This window comes from Megalobrama amblycephala, linkage group LG1 (genome assembly GCF_018812025.1).
Source record: "Megalobrama amblycephala isolate DHTTF-2021 linkage group LG1, ASM1881202v1, whole genome shotgun sequence".
Taxonomy (NCBI): domain Eukaryota; kingdom Metazoa; phylum Chordata; class Actinopteri; order Cypriniformes; family Xenocyprididae; genus Megalobrama; species Megalobrama amblycephala.
The window spans coordinates 45,204,045-45,227,076 of NC_063044.1; the positions used below are offsets into that span (position 1 = coordinate 45,204,045).

Consider the following 23,032-nt stretch of genomic DNA (forward strand, 5'->3'; position numbering starts at 1 on the left):
CAAATAAAAGATAATATATGAACATGACGTGCGAGGTATCAATTGTAAAACAAACAAAAAAAATCTTTATTTTAAATAAAGAACCACCTGAAGCACTTGTTTCAGCATAATTTAGAAACTCAAGCAGGTTTCATTATGTTCCTATCATAGTCTTGATATAAATATCTTTTTTTGACATTAATTTATATCAGTAATCCACATCTTGTGTAATTGATGCTGTTAGTGAGTGTTACACATTCGCAGTTAGGCAACCGCTCTCAGCCAGTTAAGTAATTGATCTCAAATATTGACCAAAAACTTTTTTTTAAAACCAGTGCACAGTTTTAGCTAAATAAAGCAGTAATGTTTTACAAACATATCCCTTTCTTTTTTTAAAAACAGATGCATACAACAACAATTTAAAAAAAAAAACAACTATGAAGACTTACATTTCTGACTTGAAACAAACTAGACAAACAATTTGTAGCCATTTCACTTTGGTCTAAAACAATCTTCCTTCTGGAATGCAGTCACCTTCAGCAAAGCCTAAATTTATGTACATGTTACAACAAGTTTCTTCAGAAACACCTGAAAATAAAACAAATGGGCACCATGAAAGACAAGTGGAACCAAAGTAAACTGTTGGATACAGCAGAGTAGAAGCACTGAGAGAAAACTAAAGTATCGTAATAGGTGGAACTGGACAGTATTGTGTGCAGTAAAGAGTCAATGAAATTCAAACAAGAGTAAAAGAAACCTGTTCACACCAATTTACATCAAAAGTTAAAACCCTGCTTAGAGGCCATGTTTCCATGGGTAAGGCAAGTGTAAACATTTCTGCAAAGCATCCCAGCCCACTATGTTTTCAGTACCCTGTACCTGTATGTATCTGTGTTGGAATTAAGGCTCTGAAAAACTTGATTAAAAAAAAATATATATATATAAAAAAAAAAATGCAGTGTAGACGTAGACAGCCTGCAGCACTGATGGTTATTCTTCAATCCGAGATTCCAAAGAAAAAAGTCATTTGAAGTATTCAAGTGTGGTGAAACACTGATGTGAATATTTTTTTTTTTACTTTAGCCACCACAAAGAGGAGAGGAAAAAAAAAAAAAAAAAAAATTCACTATACACCAGCAAAACTAAAATGTTCAAGTTTTCAGAATGAGTTGATCAACCCTTGTGAAAAATATGCAATAAAAGCAAGTTTCTAGGAGCCATTTCCATCCATCATTACTCAAAATATATTAAAAAAATCTTTTCATAGTCCTTTAAAAAACAGGCACCTAAAACAAGTGCTAAAAACTTGCTAGAGCTACAGGGTTGTGTGGGTAGCGACAAATCAGAAATGACCTGCTTATGGTTCATCATAAAGACTAATGGCATCTTCAAGTAATCTGAATCTAGAGTTGCTTTGAACTCTGATGACGTCTGATCAAATCACCACACAACCTGTTCCTAACTAGACATCTTTAACCCTGTGAGTGCAGAAAGTGGTGGTTGTCACATCCAGAGGGCATTTGACGCCCACTGACAAAGGAGGTGGTTTCAGTGATTCTGGGTCTTGGATAAATTTGATACGCTGACTTTGCCATCGGCACTGGATCCGCCAAGAGCACCGTCTTGCGTTTTGGATTGCTCCTGGCTGTCTTTTAGCTGTTTTAGATCTCTTAGGTGAGCCATGGCCTTGTCTATAGTCACTGTATTCACTAAGCCAAAGTCGTGCATGCTGACCAGATGGAGCAGAGTGTTCCGGCACAGACTCTTCTCGACAATGGTAGTGCCATGCTGCTCCACAAACAACACGCAGGCCTGATTCATTTGGTTGTCAGCTATGAATCTGCACGGAAGGAAATAAGAAGCAAATTACTGGCAGAAATGCGATCAACCTCTAAGTGATGAGCTCACATAATGTGCAAGGTGATACAGGGAATGTATCCAGGCCACTGTGATATACGGAAAAAGGATTGTCTAATGGAAGAGGTTTGAGTCAATACAACAAACTATAAACGGAAAGTACAGTGGTGAAAAGTGGAAAAAAAAAAAAAAAAAAAAAAAAAAAACATACCCATGTTTCATTACATGCAGGTTCCACAGTTTCATGACCTCTTTCTCTCCCTCATTGACATCTGTGAACTCCTCGATTTGCTGAGGGGTGATGAAGATGAACAAAAAAAATGACAAAATCAATTTCAGAGGCGCTACAAATCTATAATCACTCAACAACAATGCAACGTTGTGCGTCAATTCTACCCTTTCAGGACTAACACTGATTTAGTGCAAATTTACATCAGATCCTGTGTAACATCCTCCTCATTTGTGATTTGAATATGTGAATGAGATGTAATTCCACTGACATGACGTCTCACACATACAATGAGTCACAAACAGCACACCATCTGTCTTGAGTTTAGATTTGTCATTTAGAGTCAATCTGACCAAGTAAGCACTATGCTGAATCTTCAATGGTAACAGAACCAAAAGTTTAATGATCTCATGACTGCTTCCTCACCATAGCGGTCTTCTCCCTGAGCCACTCTGGGTCCCTCTCATCCTCACTGTCCACTTCCATTTCCTGTGGTCTAAGCGGCACGCAGCTGTCACTGTGGAAGTACAGGCGGTTGTGGCCGCTGATGTACGTCCGTGGCTGCTCCTGTTCTCCATCTTCTGGCTCCAGGAACTCAGAGAGGCTGGGCTTTGAGCGCTTGGGCCTGTGGAAACCGCAACATTGTGATTAATATCAGAATCAAAGAAAGAGATGCAAGGTCGGTAAAAGGCCAGGGTAGAAATGGTTCCATCTGTAACAATTCTGCTTATGCCGAGATATATCCTCAACACAATTTAACAAATCTGACACCAAGGAGAAAATAAGTCTGTGCAGCAGATGGGTGGCTTAAGTCTATACTCAACTGATAATGTCTACTAGTGTCCAGAGTACACATGTTGTTGGCTGATAAGAAACATTGTAGTATTGCAAATTAGTTTTAAGTTTGGTGTCAGTAAGATTACATTTACAATTACATTTTAAAAGAGAAAATAGTTATTTCAAAGGGTTAGTTCACCCAAAAATTTAAAATTATCCTACGATTTACTCACCCTCAAGCCATCCTAGGTGTATATGATCTTCTTTCAGATGAACACAATCAGAGATATATTTAAAAATATCCCGGCTCTTCCAAGCTTTATAAGTGTAGTGAACGTGGGGCGTGTTTTGAAGCCCCAAAAAAATGCATCCATCCATCATAAAAATAATTCGTAAAACCCCCAGGGGGTTAATAAAGGCCCTCTGAAGCAAGGCGATGGGTTTTTGTAAGAAAAATATCCATATTTAAAACTTTATAATCTAAAATAACTAGCTTCCGCCAGACAACCGTACATGCATAGCGCAAGTCGTCTTGTGCCAAATGAGATTAAGCCGAGTTCAGACTGCACGATTTTAACCCCGATTTTGGCTCGCCGACAGGTTGAGAATCGCCGACAAATACCCGAAATCACAGGCAAATCGGTGCTCGTTCACGTGAGCAGCAATCACGCAGTGTCAATGAGCAAAGACGCGATCTGAGAGAATCAAAATCTTGCTGTGTGAAAAGTGTTCTGACTGAAAACTACATCGGCGATGACCGACAGCCAATGAGAGAGCAAGATACAGAGAAGAGGGGAGTTCGGGGAGGAGTTATAGACCACTCTTGTTGCAGAACACACAATCCTTGTTCCTTGCGTCTCCCCAACCATTTCCTCCTCCATATTCTTCTTTTCTTTTTCTTGTTTTCGCTGCAAATCAGCACACAGGTCAGATGTCACTCTTCTGCCGCAAATCGACGTGCACCGCCATCAGCTGGAAGCTAGTTATTATAGTTAATAAAGTTTTAAATATGGATATTTTTCTTACAAAATCCCATCACTTCAGAAGGCCTTTATTAAACTCCTGGAGCTGTATGGATTATATTTATGATGGATGGATGCATTTATTTGGGGCTTCAAAACACACACTCCGTTCACTGTCATTATAAAGCTTGGAAGAGCCAGGATATTTTTAAATACATCTCAGATAATGTTCATCTGAAAGAAGACTGTCACAAACACCTAGGCTTGAGGGTGAGTAAATCATGGGCTAATTTTCATTTTTGGGTGAACCATCCCTTTAATTTGTAATATTTTTGATCAAATAAACACAGTCTTGGTGAGCATAAGAGACTTCTTTCAGAAATATTAAAAAATAAATTATATACCAACTAGTTGAACAGTAGTCAGTGTTGAACTCAAGTTATATGCAGTAAAAGGTGTGCATATATTCACCAATTTACAACGGAGCAGAACACAGCTCCACCAGTCAAATTCATAACGCTTTACTGTTTTGAGTCTTATTTTTAACTCAAGCATTATATAATACAAAGCAGCTGTTTCAGCACTAATGCCAGATGCATCATTAATTTCATTAATCATTAATCTGTTTTGGTTTGCATCCAAATAATATAACAGACTGGTTAATGGGGAAATTAATGACCAAGTAATATCCAAAGCATTTTTGATTAAAACTATATTGTGATATATATATGCCGGAACCGCAATAGAAATTAATGATGAAACATTTTGCCAAGATGCAGCAGCTGAATCATTTTTTAAATTGGATACACATACTTTCAATCTCTCTTTTTCAAAGCACACAGACCTGCAGACAAGGAAGTGCGTAACTGGAGTCCTCTTTACTGGGCCGTTACGGCTGAAGGCAAAGCCAGGCTGGCAGTGAATGTCCTGAGGGTTGCCCACATAAGAGCCGTCATAGCATTCATTAATCGACACATCTATCCTGGCTCCTTTAGGATGAGGCTGGGTGAGAAACACATCAGTATAAACATTTTTACCAAATATGAACTATATGCAAAGGTTATACATGTTATTTAACCAAGTAAGCCATGTAAACACTGTGGCGCTACACTGATTATGACTACATCAATGCATTCTGGTGACAGTTTCATGAACTTGAGATGTCTCACCACATAGTTGAAGATGAAGCGGCTGTGTGAGAGCTTGAGGTGCTTGAGGAGGCTGTAGAGTTTACGGCAGTTCAACGTGCACCAGGGACAGTGCAGGTCATCTCTGGCCTCCGTCTGCTGCCGTGTGTTATTGTTGTAGAGGAACTAGAAAACAAGAGGATGGGTACAACACATCGTGACTACACAGCGGCCCATCATTCAAGTCCAAGAATAGGACATGTCACAGCAAGACTTATGAACTCCAGTGCTCTCATGCTGATATCATACAGCACAGAAATCTACAGTGGAAAGACACAGAGAATCACTGGAAACTCCCTGCACTTTGGTAGTCAATAAAAAGGCCTGGGATCACAGATGAGTGTGCTGTCTTGTGTGTACAATCTGCTTTGACATTTTTGTTAGTGTTGTCAGGTAAATTTATAGCTGCATGTTACTCACCTGATAATAAACACGTATTTTCTGACGAGGTTCAACATGAGTTTGTTCTCTTCTTACTGGTAGATCAGTGCCAACTGAATCATTAACAGCTGCAACCAATCAAAAGCCATTGTTATGACAAGAATATTCTTAAGTATTGCACACAAATCAATATGCTTTTAAGGCCAAGAAGTTATTGAACTTAACTTGTAAACACTAACCAGTGCTTGTGACCTTACCTACTGCTTGTGGCGGCTTTACATTACTAGGTTTGCTGCTGTCTACTGTGCTAGATTCAGAATTGCGTGTGGCAAGCGGTTTGGCCACTGGTGCCGTTCCTCTGTCAGTAGTGTCGTTGGTCCATCTCAAAGTGAACTGCAGTGTGGGTCCCTGAGAAAAGGTCTCGAAGGGTGGAAGCCACTGAAACGCAGGGTAGAGATCGAAAATAAAAGACCAAAAACTGCTTAATGATGTACAAAATCTCAACTAGCCACATGCAGAGTAATAAAAAAAAAACACTGCCTGCAACTGACCTTCCCATCTAGTATGGTTTCCCACGTTGCCCTTTTCTTGCCTACAGGACTCTCCTCCATCTCTTGCATGGAGACTTCATACTCACCATCCAAAAGCTGGAGGCGTCTGTTGAAGGAATGCAAAAATAAAGTTAAGCAAGAAAAGCAAACACTAAACATGATAAAAGACTAAGAATAATAAAAAAAGAACATTTACCTATTTTTATCAAAAACTGTCATTTGTGCCATAAATGTTGTTTCCCCATCATCCTGATGAGAGCAGTATCTCTTCTTCCTGCTAGACAGCTCTTCAATAACATCTGAGAAGATAACAACTTTCTTGTGAACGGGCATCATCTAAATGTGTTTTGAGGTGTAACATAATCAAGTCTGAAAAGCTGAAGGTCATACTGGAATCTCTGGTGGTCATGGCGTTGAGCTCTCTCCCCCCTGGACGTGACACTCTGAACAGAAGGGAGTAGGACTTCACCATGTGGCTGTTACTGGGTTCAAACTCATGGCTGGGCACTACCAGTGTGGGAAAAGCTCCCAGCTTGGTCTGACTGATATCTGGGTTCAGAGGCACCTGCTTTTTACCTGTAGGTACTTGCTTCACTGGGCAACTCACATCCTAAAACAGAAATGAAAAATGAGAGTGTCTGTTAGCTTAAAAGCAATATATATGCTAGTGCACTACTTAAAGCTGACTAAATTAACATTTACAAATTTAAAATGTCCATGTCTTAAAAGGATTAGTCCACTTTTAAATACACTGTTCCTGATAAATTTACTCACCCCCATGTCATCCAAGATGTTCATGTCTTTCTTTCTTCAGTCAAAAAGGAATGAAGGTTTTTGATGAAAACATTCCAGAATTATTCTCCTTATAGTGGACTTCAATGGCCTCCAAACAGTTGAAGGTCAAAATTGCAATTGAAGCGTAAGCATTGCAAAATTGCAAATGCTTACGCTGAATGTTCTACGCCTTCCCTATTCTACTTACGGAACGAACGCTGCGCCAGTTTTGTTTTTTTCCGCAAATAGAATAGGGAAGGCGTAGGACATTCAGCGCAAGAGTTTTGAAGAATGCGGAAACGGAAAGTACGTTCAAGGCGATATTTTGTTTATAAAGCATAAGCGGTTGTATTTTTTTTCGAAAATTACCGATCGTTTTGCTAGATAAGACCCTTATTACTCATCTGGTATCGTTTAAAGCCCTTGAAGCTGCACTGAAACTCTAATTTTGACCTTCAACTGTTTGGAGGCCATTGAAGTCCACTATAAGGAGAAAAATCCTGGAATGTTTTCATCAAAAACCTTCATTTCTTTTCGATTGACGAAAGAAAGACATGAACATCTTGGATGACATGGGGGGTGAGTAAATTTATCAGGAAAAGTGTATTTAAAAGTGGACTAATCCTTTAATGTGCGGTCACATGAGTGACATTTCTTTGAAACTTGGGAGGCAAAAAGGTTTGTTGTCTATTATCTAGGGCAACCCCTGACTAAAATGTCAACTGTTAGTCATTCTTGTAAGCCATTAGTCGATTAGTCAGGGGAGAAATACTAAACCATAATAATGAGCATTTAAAATATAAATGAAGCACTCAAGCACACGCATAAAGCTTGCCACAGTGACAACTGCAAACATTGCATAAACCTTTCTGTTAGCAAACAAAATAAATAGCTAAACTATAATATAAATAAAAACTTTCTTAAAACATAAGAAATGTACCAAAAATATCTGTAAAATTTAGGACAAATATAAATGATAAAGAAATGAATATACAGCCAACTGAAACACTGAACACAAAAAAATACAAAAATACAGGCCGACAGGCAAGCAGCCTTAACATTGAATGAAAACTCAGAGGTCTGAACAAACAAAATAAATATATATTACACAATATTAAAAAAAAAAAATAAAAATAAAAATACAAAGCAGCAAACTGAAAAACTACAACAAATTTGACAATTAGGCTATATCTGATTCATCGTCACTATTTATTTTCTTTCCTTCGATCTCAGTCTTCTCATAGTGAGCCCTGTGCCTTGCTTACAATGAGAAGATGCACTCCGATGGCGTGAACGTGGAAGTTTAACTTAACATTTTGGCCTGGTTTCACAGACAGGGCTTAGACTAAGCCAGGGTTAGGCCTTAGTTAAATTAGGACATTTATGTGGCTTTTATAGAGGTCCCTTAAAAATAAAAATAAAAAACATTACTGGTGTGCATCTTGAGACAAAACAATGGCACCGACATATTTTAACATCTGTCAATGCAAGTTGCTTTCAGTTAAGATAGCTCAAACATGCATTTTAGTCTGGAACTAGGCTTAAGCCTTGTCTGTGAAACTGGGCAATAGTGCCGTAAGCGCGGTATTAACTTAGCATCTACACTCCGCTCAAACACTTGGATATGCGCTCAAGTTAATGTTAGGTTATCTAGGTTAACGATAGAGCGAGCAGCCATGTAAAGTAGCTAACGTTAGGCTACTACTACTACTACTACAAGTTTTAAATTATAAGTCATGTTTTAGGTTGCATGTCATTCTTTACCCTCTCAAAATGTTCCCACAATTTAGATTTTTTGCCTAACATATCACCATATGGACCAGCCGTGTTAGCGATCGGTCATTGCGTGACTGCCAAATCCTGTGGAGTTTTTTTTTTCTGCGACTAACCGACCGATTAAAACTTAGTCGACAAAGCTTCTTCTCGTCGACTATTAGGGGCCAGCCCTACCATTGTCAACAGTGTAGCAATGTCTAAAGCACAGCTCAGTTTTGAACCAAGCAGCTTTCTGTTGGTCAGCATGGCGGATCCACTGGAAATATTTCACCCTCGCGTGAAATTTCTGTTAAAATGATTTCTCCCACAAAAATTTGCTGAACAATGGTAAATGTGACCACACCTTTACTCTTCTGGGATCATAAGTTCTTGATGGCTCAAGTAGCACTATGCTGAATTTTGTCTAATCAAACGCTCTCAACCCAGAACACAAAACTGTGCTTGTCAAGTGATTTCATTGGGTCTTTAATTATGGGCCAGCTGGCAAGGATAAAACCCGATTAAAAATTAACCTTCAGTCCAACAGACATGGGCAAATACAGTATCAAGGCAAGGACAAGTTTTTTTTCATTGAGGAAACTTGTTTTTGTTGGTGTGCAAGGTCAATGCAAGAGTTACGTTCTACTTCACTATGACACAGACAAAGTTTTACCTTTCTCTTCTTGTGGCAGACCTTGACGAGCAGCACTTCTACAGACACCGAGTTTTCTTCATTCTCTGAGTTCTGCAATGGCTTCTCTGAACCATTCAACAACAAATCAGAATTATTTGTGCACGCTGGTAAGAGCATACATTTCTTGAACCTTAATGTTGGCTTACCAGTTTTATGGAAGAATCCAGTGAAAGTGAGCTGCAGGTTTGAAGACATACTGCAAGACAAAAGACTGGACTTAAAACCTCTGCATGCATTTGACCCATTCAGTCATGTTCAGAAAATGAGAGTAACAAATCAAGAACATCTTACTTGTGAGATTCCTGATCCACTTTTGACTTCTCTACTTTGAATAGCAGATCGTTCACACTAAAGCACTTTCTGAAACAACAGATGCCAACAAACATTGTTATTTTCTTAGTTGAGATGAGAAACAATCATTCAGTTTACAGCTGAAGAACACCAGTCAGTTGTAGCGAATCTGTCAACAAATTATCTCTCTGTGAGGCCTGCACAAGGAAATGGAAGGTGTGGCTTTTTGGCAAACAAAGAGATTACATTGCGTGAAGTTTGTTTAATGAGCAGCAATCATTTTACCTTTTTGAATTTGTTCTTGAGTTTCTATGGGCCATATATGTAAGAGATCTGTGCAGGAAGATTGGCTGATAGAAAAGGAAAAAAATATGTCAGCCATGTACAATTCACCATTACATTCAATGTAACATCTAAAATGAGAACAGCTCATGTTATTTCTTCGTGATCATGCTCTACTTACGGCTATGAGATTCCTTGTGCGAAGAAATCTGTATATTTGAGTTGGTTCTGTGAACAAAAGTACAGAGAATCACAAATAAAGATGTTGCAAAATTAGAGTAATGTCATATAAACAACATTAGCTCCTATATTTTCAATCATACTAAGCATGCTTCTACAAAATTAACCCCATTATTTTACAATGACACTCATACATTAATCAAGGTGGCAGTTTGGCAAGACTTGCCTTAGCTCTTGTAGAGAAACTACAGCACGGTTTAAGGATTTTATGTTGTTCATGACTGCTGATGTCCCTTGCTCTCATATGACAACAAGTATAAGTCCCCAATGCCATATTAAAATGATAAAACGCATAAAAGCACCATAAAGCACGTGTCATCTCTTGATGCACGTGTCTAATTTTCATATAGGATGTGGCCTAGACAACTATTAGGAGTTTAAGTCACAAAATACTATGGAAAAATCATGACATGAGCAGATAACCCACGGTAAAAAAATTAATATAGAAGAAATTTCACGAACTACCGGACACAGTAGTATTGTTATTTAGCCCTCAAGCTAGGAGTGTGTGACATAAAACAATTGAATACTGTTAAGTGTGCCAGAAAAACCGCAGTTTATTGTGTTTACAAAGCGAGGAGGGTAAAAAAAGTTAGATTTACGACCAAACCGGAGCAACTTACTCTCGAACGCCTGCAGGAAGAGTTCGTGGTCGGCTTGGATCTGCTCCATCTTGGGTCGCTTGACTGAAGGCATCAGAACACCGGACGATACGTGCGCTCCTCCATTAGCAGCTTTACTCGTGCTGTTGGCATAAAAACCGTTTCCACCAGAGCCGTGCTTTTGTGGGGCCATCCTAAAATAGCGTTCGCGGTCGAATGAGATGTTTGAAACGGAACCCCAGCGGATTCAGCAGAGTCCTGAGTCCAAACAAAGGGAGAGCAGCCGAGACCGGTTCGCCCCCTCAACAAAGTAACAGTTAACATCAACGAGCCGGCAGTTCAGTTTGATTTACAGACCGGATGGAATTCGCGACAACACAAATGCACACGTAGAAACAGCGCGGCATCGACGTGTAAAACCCGCGAGCGCTCGCGAACTCTTATCGGATCATAATTCGAATTCCACGCGATAGTCGAACGCCGACTGCAACACAAAAAAAAACAGCCGCAGCAGAAAGTAAAGCAGTCCACTGTGGTGTTGCGAAGAGAAATGCGCCGCTGTTGACTTATTGAGAATATATAAGTAATCCCAGAGGCTTTGTGCCCTATGGGGAAACAGGCTGAAGTGGAAAGTGCCGTGAATATTACCCGCCCTCCTTCTTGAAGGTATTCCACACAGCTGATAAAGCCTCGAGTTTGGACATTGCAGTCAAGTTTGGTAGAGAGTGAGCGCTGCCTTCGGTTTCGCTTATTATATTTTCGCGGGAAATTCGTTTTTCAGAGTAGATACAGTGTGGCGAGAGGAAAAAAAAGGGACAGGGTGTACATTCTGGCCCCTAGTTATATTAAATATTTATCGGTAGACATAGTATTTAAGTTGACGTTTTGTTTGATAGTCACTCTTTCAAATTAAACTAACAGAAGAGTAGCACTTTTACTACTCAAAGGTTTTGAGACGCCCTGCTTCTCCAGTTCAAGACTTTTGACTGATCAAACTTAGTTGTGTGTGTTGCATTGATAGACTATCTACTGTTGAGATCTGATATAGCATATGCCACAAATAATAAACAATAATGAGCAGCTGTGGGGAAATGATATTCTTGTTTAGATATGTTAATGGCATTCGCAATGGTATTTTATTCCCTCCAATCTCTTGATTTGGCAGTAACAGCCACGAAAATACCAACTTTTTAGGGAATCAAGCTACACTACTAGATTTTATGCATTTATTACATCTTGTCTGTTTTATATTTGATGTCTGTTTATTGTTAGATAAGCAATCAAGGTTTATATTTAAATTGTATTTATACATGTTCCAATTTTTGGAATTAAATGGAGAATAAATACATTAAAAAAGTTGATAAAGGTTAAGCTGTTTCCATTTTGATGAAAAGGAGATATAAAATAATGTATGTTTTAGCCCGTATTGTGGAAAGTGCCAATAATAATTATTATATGTTAGTTCGTGCCACGTCGTCTTATCTATTTCACTGTTAGGATCAACTAATGCATATGTACAAGATACAAAAATCATTCATATTCCTGGGAAATACTGTGGATTACTGGAAACATATTTAAAATTAAATTAATGACACATACTGTGTGATGTAGGCGATAAATTCATTCTCGATTTGAATTGCTGCACATCCGGGAAACCTCCAATCCAACGTCTAACGTTGCCGGATGTGTCGGCAGAGGGGATAAAATAACCTGGGTCGTTAGATCGCTTCTATAACATGTACTAGAGGTGTGAACTCACATGGAAGAAAGAACTAAACATGAGAACAAGTGTTTAATCATTGTTTTCGTTCCGTCGAAACTAGATCAAATAACGTTATTTACGCCCTGTTGGCCATCAGGCGCGGTGGCCAAGTGGTAAGGCGTCGGTCTCGTAAACCGAAGATCGCGGGTTCGAACCCCGTCCGTGCCTTGATGGATAAGGAAACTAACATGCTTTTACAGAAAGGCGGTATAACGAAATCACATACAAATAATTTTGTTTGTAGTATTATTACACCACAAAGTCAAAGTCACGTTTATTTCATAGCACATTTAAAACAACAGAGGTTGACCAAAGTGTTGTACAACCAAAATCATAAAATAAACAACAACAGAGATACAAAGAAACAAGAACAAAACATACAGCACTCAAACTGAATTAAATGCCACAGAATAAAAGTATGCTTTAAAGGGTTAGTTCACCCAAAAATGAAAATTCTGTCATTTATTACTCACCCTCATGCCGTTCTACACCCATAAGACCTTCATTAATATTCAGAACACAAATTGAGATATTTTTGTTGAAATCCGATGGCTCAGTGAGGCCTGCATAGGGAGCAATGACATTTCCTCTCTCAAGATCCATTAATGTACTAAAAACATATTTAAATCAGTTCATGCGAGTACAGTGGTTCAATATTAATATTATAAAGCGACAAGAATATTTTTGGTGCACCAAGAAAACAAAATAATGACTTAGATTTCCGATTTCAAAACACTGCTTCAGGAAGATTCGGAGCATGAATCAGCGTGTCGAATCATGACTCGGATCGCATGTCAAACCGCCAAACAATCACGTGACTTTGCCGCTCCGAACAGCTGATTCGACACACTGATTCATTATGCTCCGATGCTTCCTGAAGCAGTGTTTTGAAATCGGCCATCACTAAATAAGTCATTATTTTGTTTTTTTGGAGCACCAAAAATATTCTTGTCGCTTTATAATATTAATATTGAACCACTGTACTCACATGAACTGATTTAAAGGATTAGTTCACTTTTCCTGATAATTTACTCACCCTCATGTCATCCAAGATGTCCATGTCCTTTTTTCTTCAGTGGAAAAGAAATTAAGGTTTTTGATGAAAACATTCCAGGATTTTTCTCCTTATAGTGGACTTCACTGGAGCCAAAACGGTTGAAGGTCGAAATGACAGTTTCAGTGCAGCTTCAAAGGGCTTTAAATGATACCAGACGAGGAATAAGGAATCTTATCTAGCAATAAGAAAGACATGGACATCTTGGATGAGATGGGGGTGAGTAAATTATCAGGAAAATTTTATTCAGAAGTGAACTAATCCTTTAAATATGTTTTTAGTACCTTTATGGATCTTGATAGAGGAAATGTCATTGCTCCCTATGCAGGCTGCACTGAGTCATCAGATTTCAACAAAAATATCTTAATTTGTGTTCCAAAGATTAACAAAGGACTTATGGGTGTGGAACAGCATGAGGATGAGTAATAAATGACAGAATTTTCATTTTTGGGTGAACTAACCCTTTAAGACTAGATTTAAAAGCAGAGAGTGTAGGGGCCAGCCTCACCGACAATGGTAAATTATTCCAACTGCAAAGGCCCCATCACCCCTATGCTTCAGCTTTGCTCTAGGTACAGCCAGGAGCATGTAGTCCGCCGACCTAAGGGATCTTGCTGGGACATGGTTGTATGTAGTCAGAGAGGTAGATCGGGGCTAGACCATTTATGGATTTATATACAAACACTAAAACTTTAAAATCATTCCTAAATCGCACTGGGAGCCAGTGAATGGGAAGCCAGTGTGGGAGAAATGTGATTACATTTATGTGTTCACATTTATGTGTTCCTTTGCTGCCGCATTCTGCACCAACTGCAGGCATGAGAGAGATGTCTGGCTGATACCAATAAAGGGCATTACAATAATCCAGTCGAGAAGAAATGAAGATGTGTATAACCCTTTCAAAGTCTTTAAGGTCTGACTTTGGATAAAAGCCTTAACTGATAAAAACTGGCCTTAACCACAGAATTTATCTGTTTTTCAAATTTAAAATCACTGTCCAGGAGTTTTTTTTTTTAACGGAGGATTTAACATAGGGAAGTAAGGAACCCAATTCTGTGTTTGGGGCCATACAATTTGGGCCAAAAATCACAATTTCAGTTTTACTCTCGTTGAAATGTAAACATGGCCATCCAAGCTTTAATAATCCTTGAGGCAGTCTGACAATAATTTTAAAGAGTTGGTATCTTTTCATTTCAGTGGCAGATAAAGCTGTGATGAGAGCTCCACAGAAGGATTCATTTCAGCAGGAGAAAATAGAAAGCTTGTTGGCAAATGCAGGCAAACCCTTTAGGATAAACTGTTTCTGTCAACCACAGTTTATGGTTATGACCTGAACAGTCTAACAGACGCCCCCTGTGTGATTTAGAAACATTGGAACGGAATACAATGAATATTGTACAAAAACTCCACAATAGCCTATAAAAGTGCAAACATTTATAATAAATAAGATATTGATTCTGACGCAAGGAATGTTCAAGATTCATTAATGTGTTATTTTATTACTGTGTCACTATAGAGAGCCAAATATTTAATTGAGAAGGTTTAATAGAAGAATGCATTAAGAATGTAATGTTGTATTATGCACATTGTATCCACAAGATGACGCTGGCGCTCCAAATTAAAACAGATCCACACAACGGCCATAGTGCGCAGATAAATAAGCCATGGCAGTGAATATTATAAAATTATAAAACTCTAAAGGTTCAAATCACACAACATAACTGCTGTTTCTCTGTGGGACACAGTGCATATGTCGGCCATTTTAAATAAAATAATAGGATAGGATGTCTCGCGACACCACGCACATATTTCTCATATAAGACATATCAAGATGACCAACCAATAAACTTTCCAGCGGTTGTGCCCTAAGCCTAAGAGCTAATAGGTTAAGAGATAATAGGTGAGTGTGACACATTCATAAATGCATGTGCTACCTAGAATTCCATTTTGGGGAGGGCCTGAGAACTGCACGAGACGAGTCCGCGCGCGAGATCTCCGCTCGCTGCTGCTGTCGCACATGGCACGCGGGTGTGCGGAATACAGGTAAATCCTTTAAGAAGCGGCGATGACAGTCATTACTATGCTGCCGAGGAGTGAACTTACAAGGATACTGATAAAATTTTTGCGTTCCAAGAGAAAAAAAACACACGCATATCTTCTCAGAAGAAACTTATATGCTGGCTCTAGTGAAGAATGCATCTTTATTCCATTCCTTTGACAGCAGTCGGAACCAGAACCGGACCGTACGATCGACAAACTTTTCCACAACTGTTTGAGTGTCAGTACGTGCGATTATGACCGTGGACATAAATCAAACACAGGCTGGGTTGATACAACGCTCAAACAGTGGAAGTCCAGCCGAGGTAAATTAATTTGCTGTAGTTAATTGTTGGTAACAAAATACATCAGTATGTGCTTCTTCATCGATGATGAATTTTAAACTTGGATTTTGTGATGTTTTGGTTTAAGTCAGTATGATTTATCGTAGTGTATGAATGAACCAGGCCAGGAAAAGCACATTAAAATACAGTTTTGTTAAATTGTGTAGTTTTAAGGCTATTAATAATCAAATTAAAGAAACAACAATAATGAATGTATAATAATAAAGTGTGTATATTTGAGGTTAAAGACGTGAATGTGTTAGAGGTTGGGTCTTTGCGGGCAAGGTGAGTAGTTAAATTTACTCTCAACTGGCCTACAAAGTCCCAGTTTCTGGCTCATGTAATCATCCTCACTTATTTTTGTCCGAACAGGTACATTATAATACACACATAGATTTTATATTATATATAATATATACAAATATTTGGAATGTGTTTTGTTGGTGGGATACATTGAAATGGGAAGGAAAGTTTATTTTTCTTACAAGTAATGAATACTAATTAGAATACAATACTTTTGAGTATTATAGTATGTAATTACAATTATAGTACATGATTAAGTAAAATAATTATCCTAAATAGTTTGCTCAAGGTGTTTCATAAAGGATTCCCCATTTAATATCCCACTGTTGGAAGTTCAGAACTTATGAAAGATCGTAATATGTTTGGATCTATTTGTCAAAAGCTTCTTGTTGCCATTGCTTAAATTGCATTGTGGCTCATTTTTGACTGAGCTCATTGTTATGGTCTATTTCAGTGCGATTTGTTTCACTAGCACACTTATAAGACAGTCGAGTTGGAATTAGAACAAAGTCTGTACACAAACATTTCCATGGCTCATGACTGTAATATTGAAAGGGCCCTCACGCTGTCTAATGGGCATGTTTGTAGTGCATGTATAAACACAGAAATACCAATCCGAATAGGAAAGAATCCTGCTCCGAAATGCACTGAACTCATTCACCTCTCCCCGCTACCCACTTAAATCCCAAAGCAAACCCCTTTTTTTATAAGGGCAATTTATAAACCCCTGGCATGCACGCTTGAGGGAGGGAGGGAGGCTAAAATTCCCCTCTCTCTCTTCTTAATTTAAACTTTTCACTTGTTGGACGGCTGACAAACAGGGTCTTGCTCGCTTCCAGCCGTCAGAAGCAAGGGAGCGATACAGCAGCCCCATGTCTGCGCTTCCCCAGGGGAGGGAAAGGGTGTCCAGCTCTCACCAACACCCAGCCGCCGGATTGAAAGCCGGCTCCGTCCTGTTGAAATGTGAGTCTAGGAAGAGGACCCAAAAGGCAGCAAGAAAAATGAGGGACTTTTAGGGGCAGCTGTGTTTTATTAACCCAGTCATAATGCCCCTAAAAATCCTTATTGCTCTTGCAATTTTCAGCGTCCCTGCGTGGACAGACATGACCTAGCAGGGCTTAAATGCACATACACGCTCTAATATAACAGCAAAACAGAGAATAAGAAAGCCTTCTTGTGTAATACGTTTCAGACTATCCTATTTCAAATGCAGGCTCCTAATTTAGCAATTTAGGTCTTTGCGACACAGTCAAAGAATTGTCAAAAGATGTTGTGTTACTTAATGCAAAACACAGTATATGTGGTTTATGTTAATGAGTGGTTTAGACAGTAAATACACCCTTTCCTTTGCTTAATGCAGTACAATGTACATTTTCTCTTTCAAACCATCATAGAGCTCTTTTCTGCTCTGAATCTGACTCCTTTTTGTCAAGCCCACTAGTCAATGTAAGCCATGTAAACACCAAATAAAGTCCCCCGGCTTGAGGTTATGTCTTTTTAGAGTTTGGAGACCTCTAAGACAAAGTTGTGTCGTCACTTTGAGCACTTTTATTCTCCCAAAACTCTCTAGTAAATCATCCAGTTTCTCTGGACATGACTGTGTTACACTGTAGGCTTTTTTAGAACGAAGCATGGCCAAGCTCAAGCTATCTTATTATAATGTCACATGGAAATCACACTGACAAACTCAATAAACGATCTGTATCGTCTCATTTTGGTGAGGGGCAGGTAATAGCCAGCACAGCGACAGAGAGAAAAAGTGACTCAGCTCAGAGAGGATGCATGCGTTCGAAGGGTGTAAGCCTGTGGAATCTCGAGCTGCTCTTTGAGATCGCCTGATGTCCCACACGTCTCATTTGCACTTCGCTATTATCACAGCATGCTGGAAACGGTGCATTTCCCTTCGCTGAGAGCTGGAGATTATTTGGGCCAGGACGTCCCTGTGCAAAAATTCGTCAAAGAGAAAAGCATGGCCATTAAAGACCATAGCAATATTTAAGACACTTTACATACTGAAATATATATATTTATTATATACTATGTACAGTATATTATCTACTTTACCATTTCAAAATTTTGGGGTCAGTATTTTTTATAAGAAACTAATAATTTTATACAAACACATTCATTTTATCAAAAGTGGCAGTAAAGACATTTATAATTTATATAATTTTTTCTTTGAAAAACTGCAGCACAGCTGTTTTCAACATTGATAAGAAATGTTTCCAGAGCAGCAGATCAGCATATTAGAATGATTTCTGAAGGATCATGTGACACTGAAGACTGGAGTAATGATGCTGAAAATTCAGCTTTGACATCACAGGAATAAATTACATTTTAAAATATACTTGGAAAGAAATTGGTTATTTTAAATTGTAATAATATTTTACAATATTACTATATTTTTTATCAAATAAACGCAGCCTTGGTGAGCAGAAGACTAAAAACATTACAAAATCTTACTGATCCCAAACTTTTGAATGATGGTGAACTTTTTTGCTCATTCAACTCTTTTCTTGGAAATATTTTTTATGGCTCTTCATTGATTTATAATGTTAAGTAAATGAATTGCATTAATTAATCAATACCAATCTGCTGAGGATAAAAACCCAAATGAAATTTCAAAAGACATTCAAAGACATTGCATTATTGTAGCAGACAAATAAAGAACTGAATGTCATTACAAAAAGTGGCTTTAAAAGTCAGTATGATGTTTTTTCATATCATTATATAGCACAATATAAGTTAATAGCAATCCATTTGTTTAATTGATTGGTTATGTACTGCACGCAGGCAGACCGATTTCTTTGTTGTGTTGTGTCTCGCATTATGAGCAAAAGAAAAAGACAGAAACAACTAATACAAAAACAAATGGATATGTAACAAAAACTGATACCGCACTAGAAAGAATCAAAGATCACACACATTTGAATAACATGGTGTGCAAACAGATGAGTTTTGATATTTTATACAATAGGTGTGTAATGGGCTGCAAAGTTCAGAAGAATGACCTGCTTAACAGTTTAATGACTAAGAGAGTTAAAAGGGAGTTACAATAATCTAGCTGTGATAACAATTTTGGCACCTTTAAAGCGAAGTGAAGGACAAATAAAGGTTTGGAGGTGCAGATGAGAAGACTTGATGAGGTGCTTGATATGGGCATGAGTGAGGAGTCAAAAATCACACCCACATCACATACAGCATGTGAAGGCCTCACTTGAACAACATCACAGATATCTAAGCAGAGGTCAGAGAAGAAAAGATTTGTGGCTAACTAGCAGGATTTCTGTTCTGTCATTGTTTAATTTGAGAGAAATGGAGGCCATCCACTCATTTGTTTAGGTCATGGATACTTGTTATTAAAGCTGATGCTGATTTCGAACATCTCCTTTGAGTATCACACATTGTGATCTACTTCTGTGACTGTAGTATGTGATGTTAATTAATCTGGCAGGACATGCATGTGGCTTTATGATGCACCCAAACCCAGAGTTCACACACACATATGAATCACACTCTCACTTTTTACAAACATCCATGCATAATAACGACGAGTGAAAACATGTTGAGCGATCCCAATGATCATGAATAGTGTGTGTTTGTGTGCGATTCGGCAGCTGTGTGTTGTTGAGGAGTGAAGAGGCAGTGGTCTGTGACTGGGTGGGGAAGAGTACTAGAAGGCGGTGAGAAATGAAAGGTGACACAGATGTGGTGACTCAGCACAGACACACCTCCTAAGCCACACTGACTCACAATCACACTGAGAAATGTGTGTATCTGGAAACCATTTAGATATTAATGCTTCAAAGTTCATTCACATTCTGCTTTGTTGCATTTGTTTAATTAATTTAGTTAATTGTTACTGCTAATTTCTCAATAATTTTATGTGGTGCTGATGTGATTATATATATCATATTCATGGGCTACCATTTTCATTAATAAAAAAGAAAAAAATAAATAAAAATAAATGATTTCAGTTAGTTGCCAAGGCGAGTTTATGGGTGTGTTCACACTTGTAGTTCAGTTCTCTTGGTTCTTTTGGTCTGGACCAAAAAAAGAAAATAATACATTTAGTCCTGGTCCTATTTTGTGACTAAACTTGTCGAACATCCAAAACAATGCTGTGTGCTGGGCTAAATGCGCACGCTGTATGTGCATACCAGGAGCATTCCCTCTAGGGAGGCAAGGGAGACAGTGCCTCCTCAGAAAAAAAAAATGCATGAGAAAATCATCCATATTACAAAAGCAATGCAAATATTACAAAATGTGACATTAAAAAGTGTATAAATCAGTAGTTTTTCTAAAGTATCACTGTTTAACAGCGACACCAGCAGGTAAAGTAACAGCTGGACACTTTGTGTTACGTGCCTCCCCTGAGCCTATTGACTTTTAACAGACCCCCTAAAGCATGCGGTGGGTTTAGTGGGGATAATTGAGAATGAATGGGGGCAAAAATCACGTGTGAGGAGGCAATGCCTCCATCACCCTATGATTGGTATGATTGGATATGATTGTTTCACGCGACAAATCCCGCCTCTTGTTTTCATGCATAATCCATGTTCGCGAATCAGTCTTAGTGAACAAAATGATTGCATTAATGTGAAGGCTAATTAAAAAGTAAACAAACAGATCAGCCACTTAGATATCGCCACTTTATATCATGATTACTGTTGGGGGGTTTTAGTGAGCAATCAGCTTGATGGAATTAAAAGTAAAACTTCATCAGTGTTTACCAAGCTTGATGACTGATGATCTGAAAATAAGGTGACTATTAAAAAAAAAACAAAAAAAAACAGTTGATCAGTTCACAGATAGATTAAATTGTTACTGCTTTTAGTTATTATTTTGAAATAAATGTAAAATTGCTTAAAACACTAACTTGATGAGATCTGCACTTGGTTTTAATTATGTTGTTAATGTAAAAATGCAAAATAGAATTGTGTTTGTTTTTTTGTTTTTTCTTTTCATGTAATGTTTATTTAACTAGGAAAATGTAACAACATTAAGTGTAACATGGACTTGAATTTACATTTGATTTATTAAAAAATTACATTTAAAAAACAACTGTGAGGACTTTGCCTCCTCATTTCAGAACACCACTGTATGCCACTGGTGCGTAAATATGATAGTAGCCAATATGATGGAGCTGACAACTTGTGAAGAGTTTTTAAAAAGAGTAAAGGAGTCAAAACAGCAGCAGAAATCCCCGTCACACACACGGTTCTGATGCACGTTCCAAACTGTAATGGGCAACATCGCAACTATGACAAGAAAAAACAGGTATGCTTGAGCATGCTGTCCTTTTTAGGGTCATTTCTTGTGACATCATGTCCTGCCTTTGATCTGTGTTGCATTAAAGGTGCCCTAGAATTAAATATTGAATTTATATTGGCATAGTTAAATAACAAGAGTTCAGTACATGGAAAAGACATACATTGAGTTTCAAACCCCATTGCTTCCTCCTTCTTATATAAATCTCATTTGTTTAAAAGACTTCCGGAAAACACGCGGATCTCAACATAACACCATCATTAATATGTATGACCCCAGTATTTGCATATATGCCAGCCCATGTTCAAGGCATTAGACAAGGAAAGGCAGTATTAACGTCTGGATCTGTGCACAGACAAGGTAAGCCAGCAAGAACAACAGCGAAAAATGGCAGATGGAGCAATAATAACTGACATGATCCATGATAGCATGATATTTTTAGTGATATTTGTAAATTGTCTTTCTAAATGTTTCGTTAGCATGTTGCTAATGTACTGTTAAATGTGGTTAAAGTTACCATCGTTTATTACTGTATTCATGGAGACAAGAGCCGTCGCTATTTTCATTTTTAAACATGCGCAGTCTGTATAATTCATAAACACAACTTCATTCTTTATAAATCTCTCCAACAGTGTAGCATTAGCCGTTAGCCACGGAGCATAGCCTCAAACTCATACAGAATCAAACGTAAACATCAAAATAAATACTTTACTCACATAATTCGAGTCATGCATACAGCATGCATGACGAACATCTTGTAAAGATCCATTTGAGGGTTATATTAGTTGTGTGAACTTTGTAAATGTGCTGTAATATAGTCGAGAGCTCATGTGGCAGGGAGCACGCGATTTAAAGGGGCGGTGCTGCCAAAATCAGTGTATAGTTAATGATGCCCCAAAATAAGCAGTTAAAAAAAAAATCTATGGGGTATTTAGAGCTGAAACTTCACAGACACATTCAGGAGACACCTTAGACTTATATTACATCTTGTGAAAAAGCATTCTTGGGCACCTTTAATATTTCCTTCAAACCACACCTCAGTTCGTTTGGAAGTGGACCAAGACACCAAACAAGTGGACCAAACCAAACAAGCGCACCAAACAAGCGCTTTTTTGGTGCACACCAGCGTTCGGATGCTAGCATACATACATACATATTAAAAAGAACTGCATTAACAGAGAAATCACACTAGGGTTCCTTTTAATCAAACATGTGAACTAATCCTAAATGATTAGTTTAAATTTAAGTATTAATAACTTTAAATAAAATAAAAAATTTTTATAAACATAAAAAAACAGAATATATATATATATATATATATATATATATATATATATATATATATATATATATATATATATATATATATATATATATATACACACACACACACACACATTTTTTTTTAAAGCTGCTCTTTGCTATACAACAAATATTTGGTGAACATATGCATATACAAGAAAATGTTGTTAAAGTTTTTTTTTTCTTTGGTCTTTGGTCATGTCTTTTCTTGCCTATTGAGCACTGAATGAGCCAGGATTTTTACAGAACACAGCAATTCAGCCTCTCAATTGTTCAAAGTGCTGTTGTTTCTGGTGCCTGCAGATGCACAGTGTTGTTTTCTTCTCGGCAGCAGGAAGAGACCTCAGGCCTGCAGGCACCATCCAGCTCCAAATGAGTAAACTACATAAAAGCCCTAA

The 23,032-nt window shown here is 38.0% G+C and overlaps 1 protein-coding gene, 1 long non-coding RNA gene and 1 other non-coding gene across 5 annotated transcripts in view; 1 reads left to right on the forward strand and 2 right to left on the reverse strand.

Annotated features, from left to right (window-relative positions):
- Nucleotides 1-38: 38 nt before the first annotated feature.
- Nucleotides 39-12,765, reverse strand: suz12a (SUZ12 polycomb repressive complex 2 subunit a). The gene is made up of 16 exons (XM_048195511.1): nt 10,583-12,765; nt 9,901-9,947; nt 9,723-9,787; nt 9,438-9,506; nt 9,293-9,342; nt 9,126-9,211; nt 6,314-6,533; nt 6,120-6,222; nt 5,924-6,029; nt 5,630-5,810; nt 5,412-5,500; nt 4,974-5,117; nt 4,649-4,806; nt 2,492-2,690; nt 2,048-2,127; nt 39-1,819 (listed from the first exon to the last, which is right to left on the reverse strand). The coding sequence occupies exons 1-16, from the start codon at nt 10,752-10,754 to the stop codon at nt 1,528-1,530; spliced, it is 2,061 nt and encodes a 686-aa protein (XP_048051468.1). The 5' UTR covers nt 10,755-12,765; the 3' UTR covers nt 39-1,527.
- On the forward strand, nt 12,420-12,491 carry trnat-cgu. The gene has a single exon. It is a non-coding gene; the product is annotated as a tRNA-Thr (tRNA).
- Nucleotides 12,766-17,869: 5,104 nt separating the features above from the next.
- The window catches only part of LOC125271478, a 22,379-nt gene continuing 17,216 nt past the window's right edge, over nt 17,870-23,032 (reverse strand). For all 3 annotated transcript variants that reach the window (XR_007185646.1, XR_007185649.1, XR_007185645.1), the window contains one exon: nt 17,870-18,001. This is a non-coding gene — a long non-coding RNA (uncharacterized LOC125271478). The remainder of the gene's footprint in view (nt 18,002-23,032) is intronic.

What these genes read in the sequence shown, in the direction of transcription:
- suz12a (XM_048195511.1), bottom strand. Translation starts at nt 10,754, where the DNA reads ATGGCCCCACAAAAGCACGGCTCTGGTGGAAACGGTTTTTATGCCAAC. An exon ending in GCACAAGGAATCTCATAGCC is followed by an intron (nt 9,788 to 9,900) that starts GTAAGTAGAGCA and finishes CTTTTCTATCAG; the next exon opens with CCAATCTTCCTGCACAGATC. An exon ending in TCAAGAACAAATTCAAAAAG is followed by an intron (nt 9,507 to 9,722) that starts GTAAAATGATTG and finishes CTGTTGTTTCAG; the next exon opens with AAAGTGCTTTAGTGTGAACG.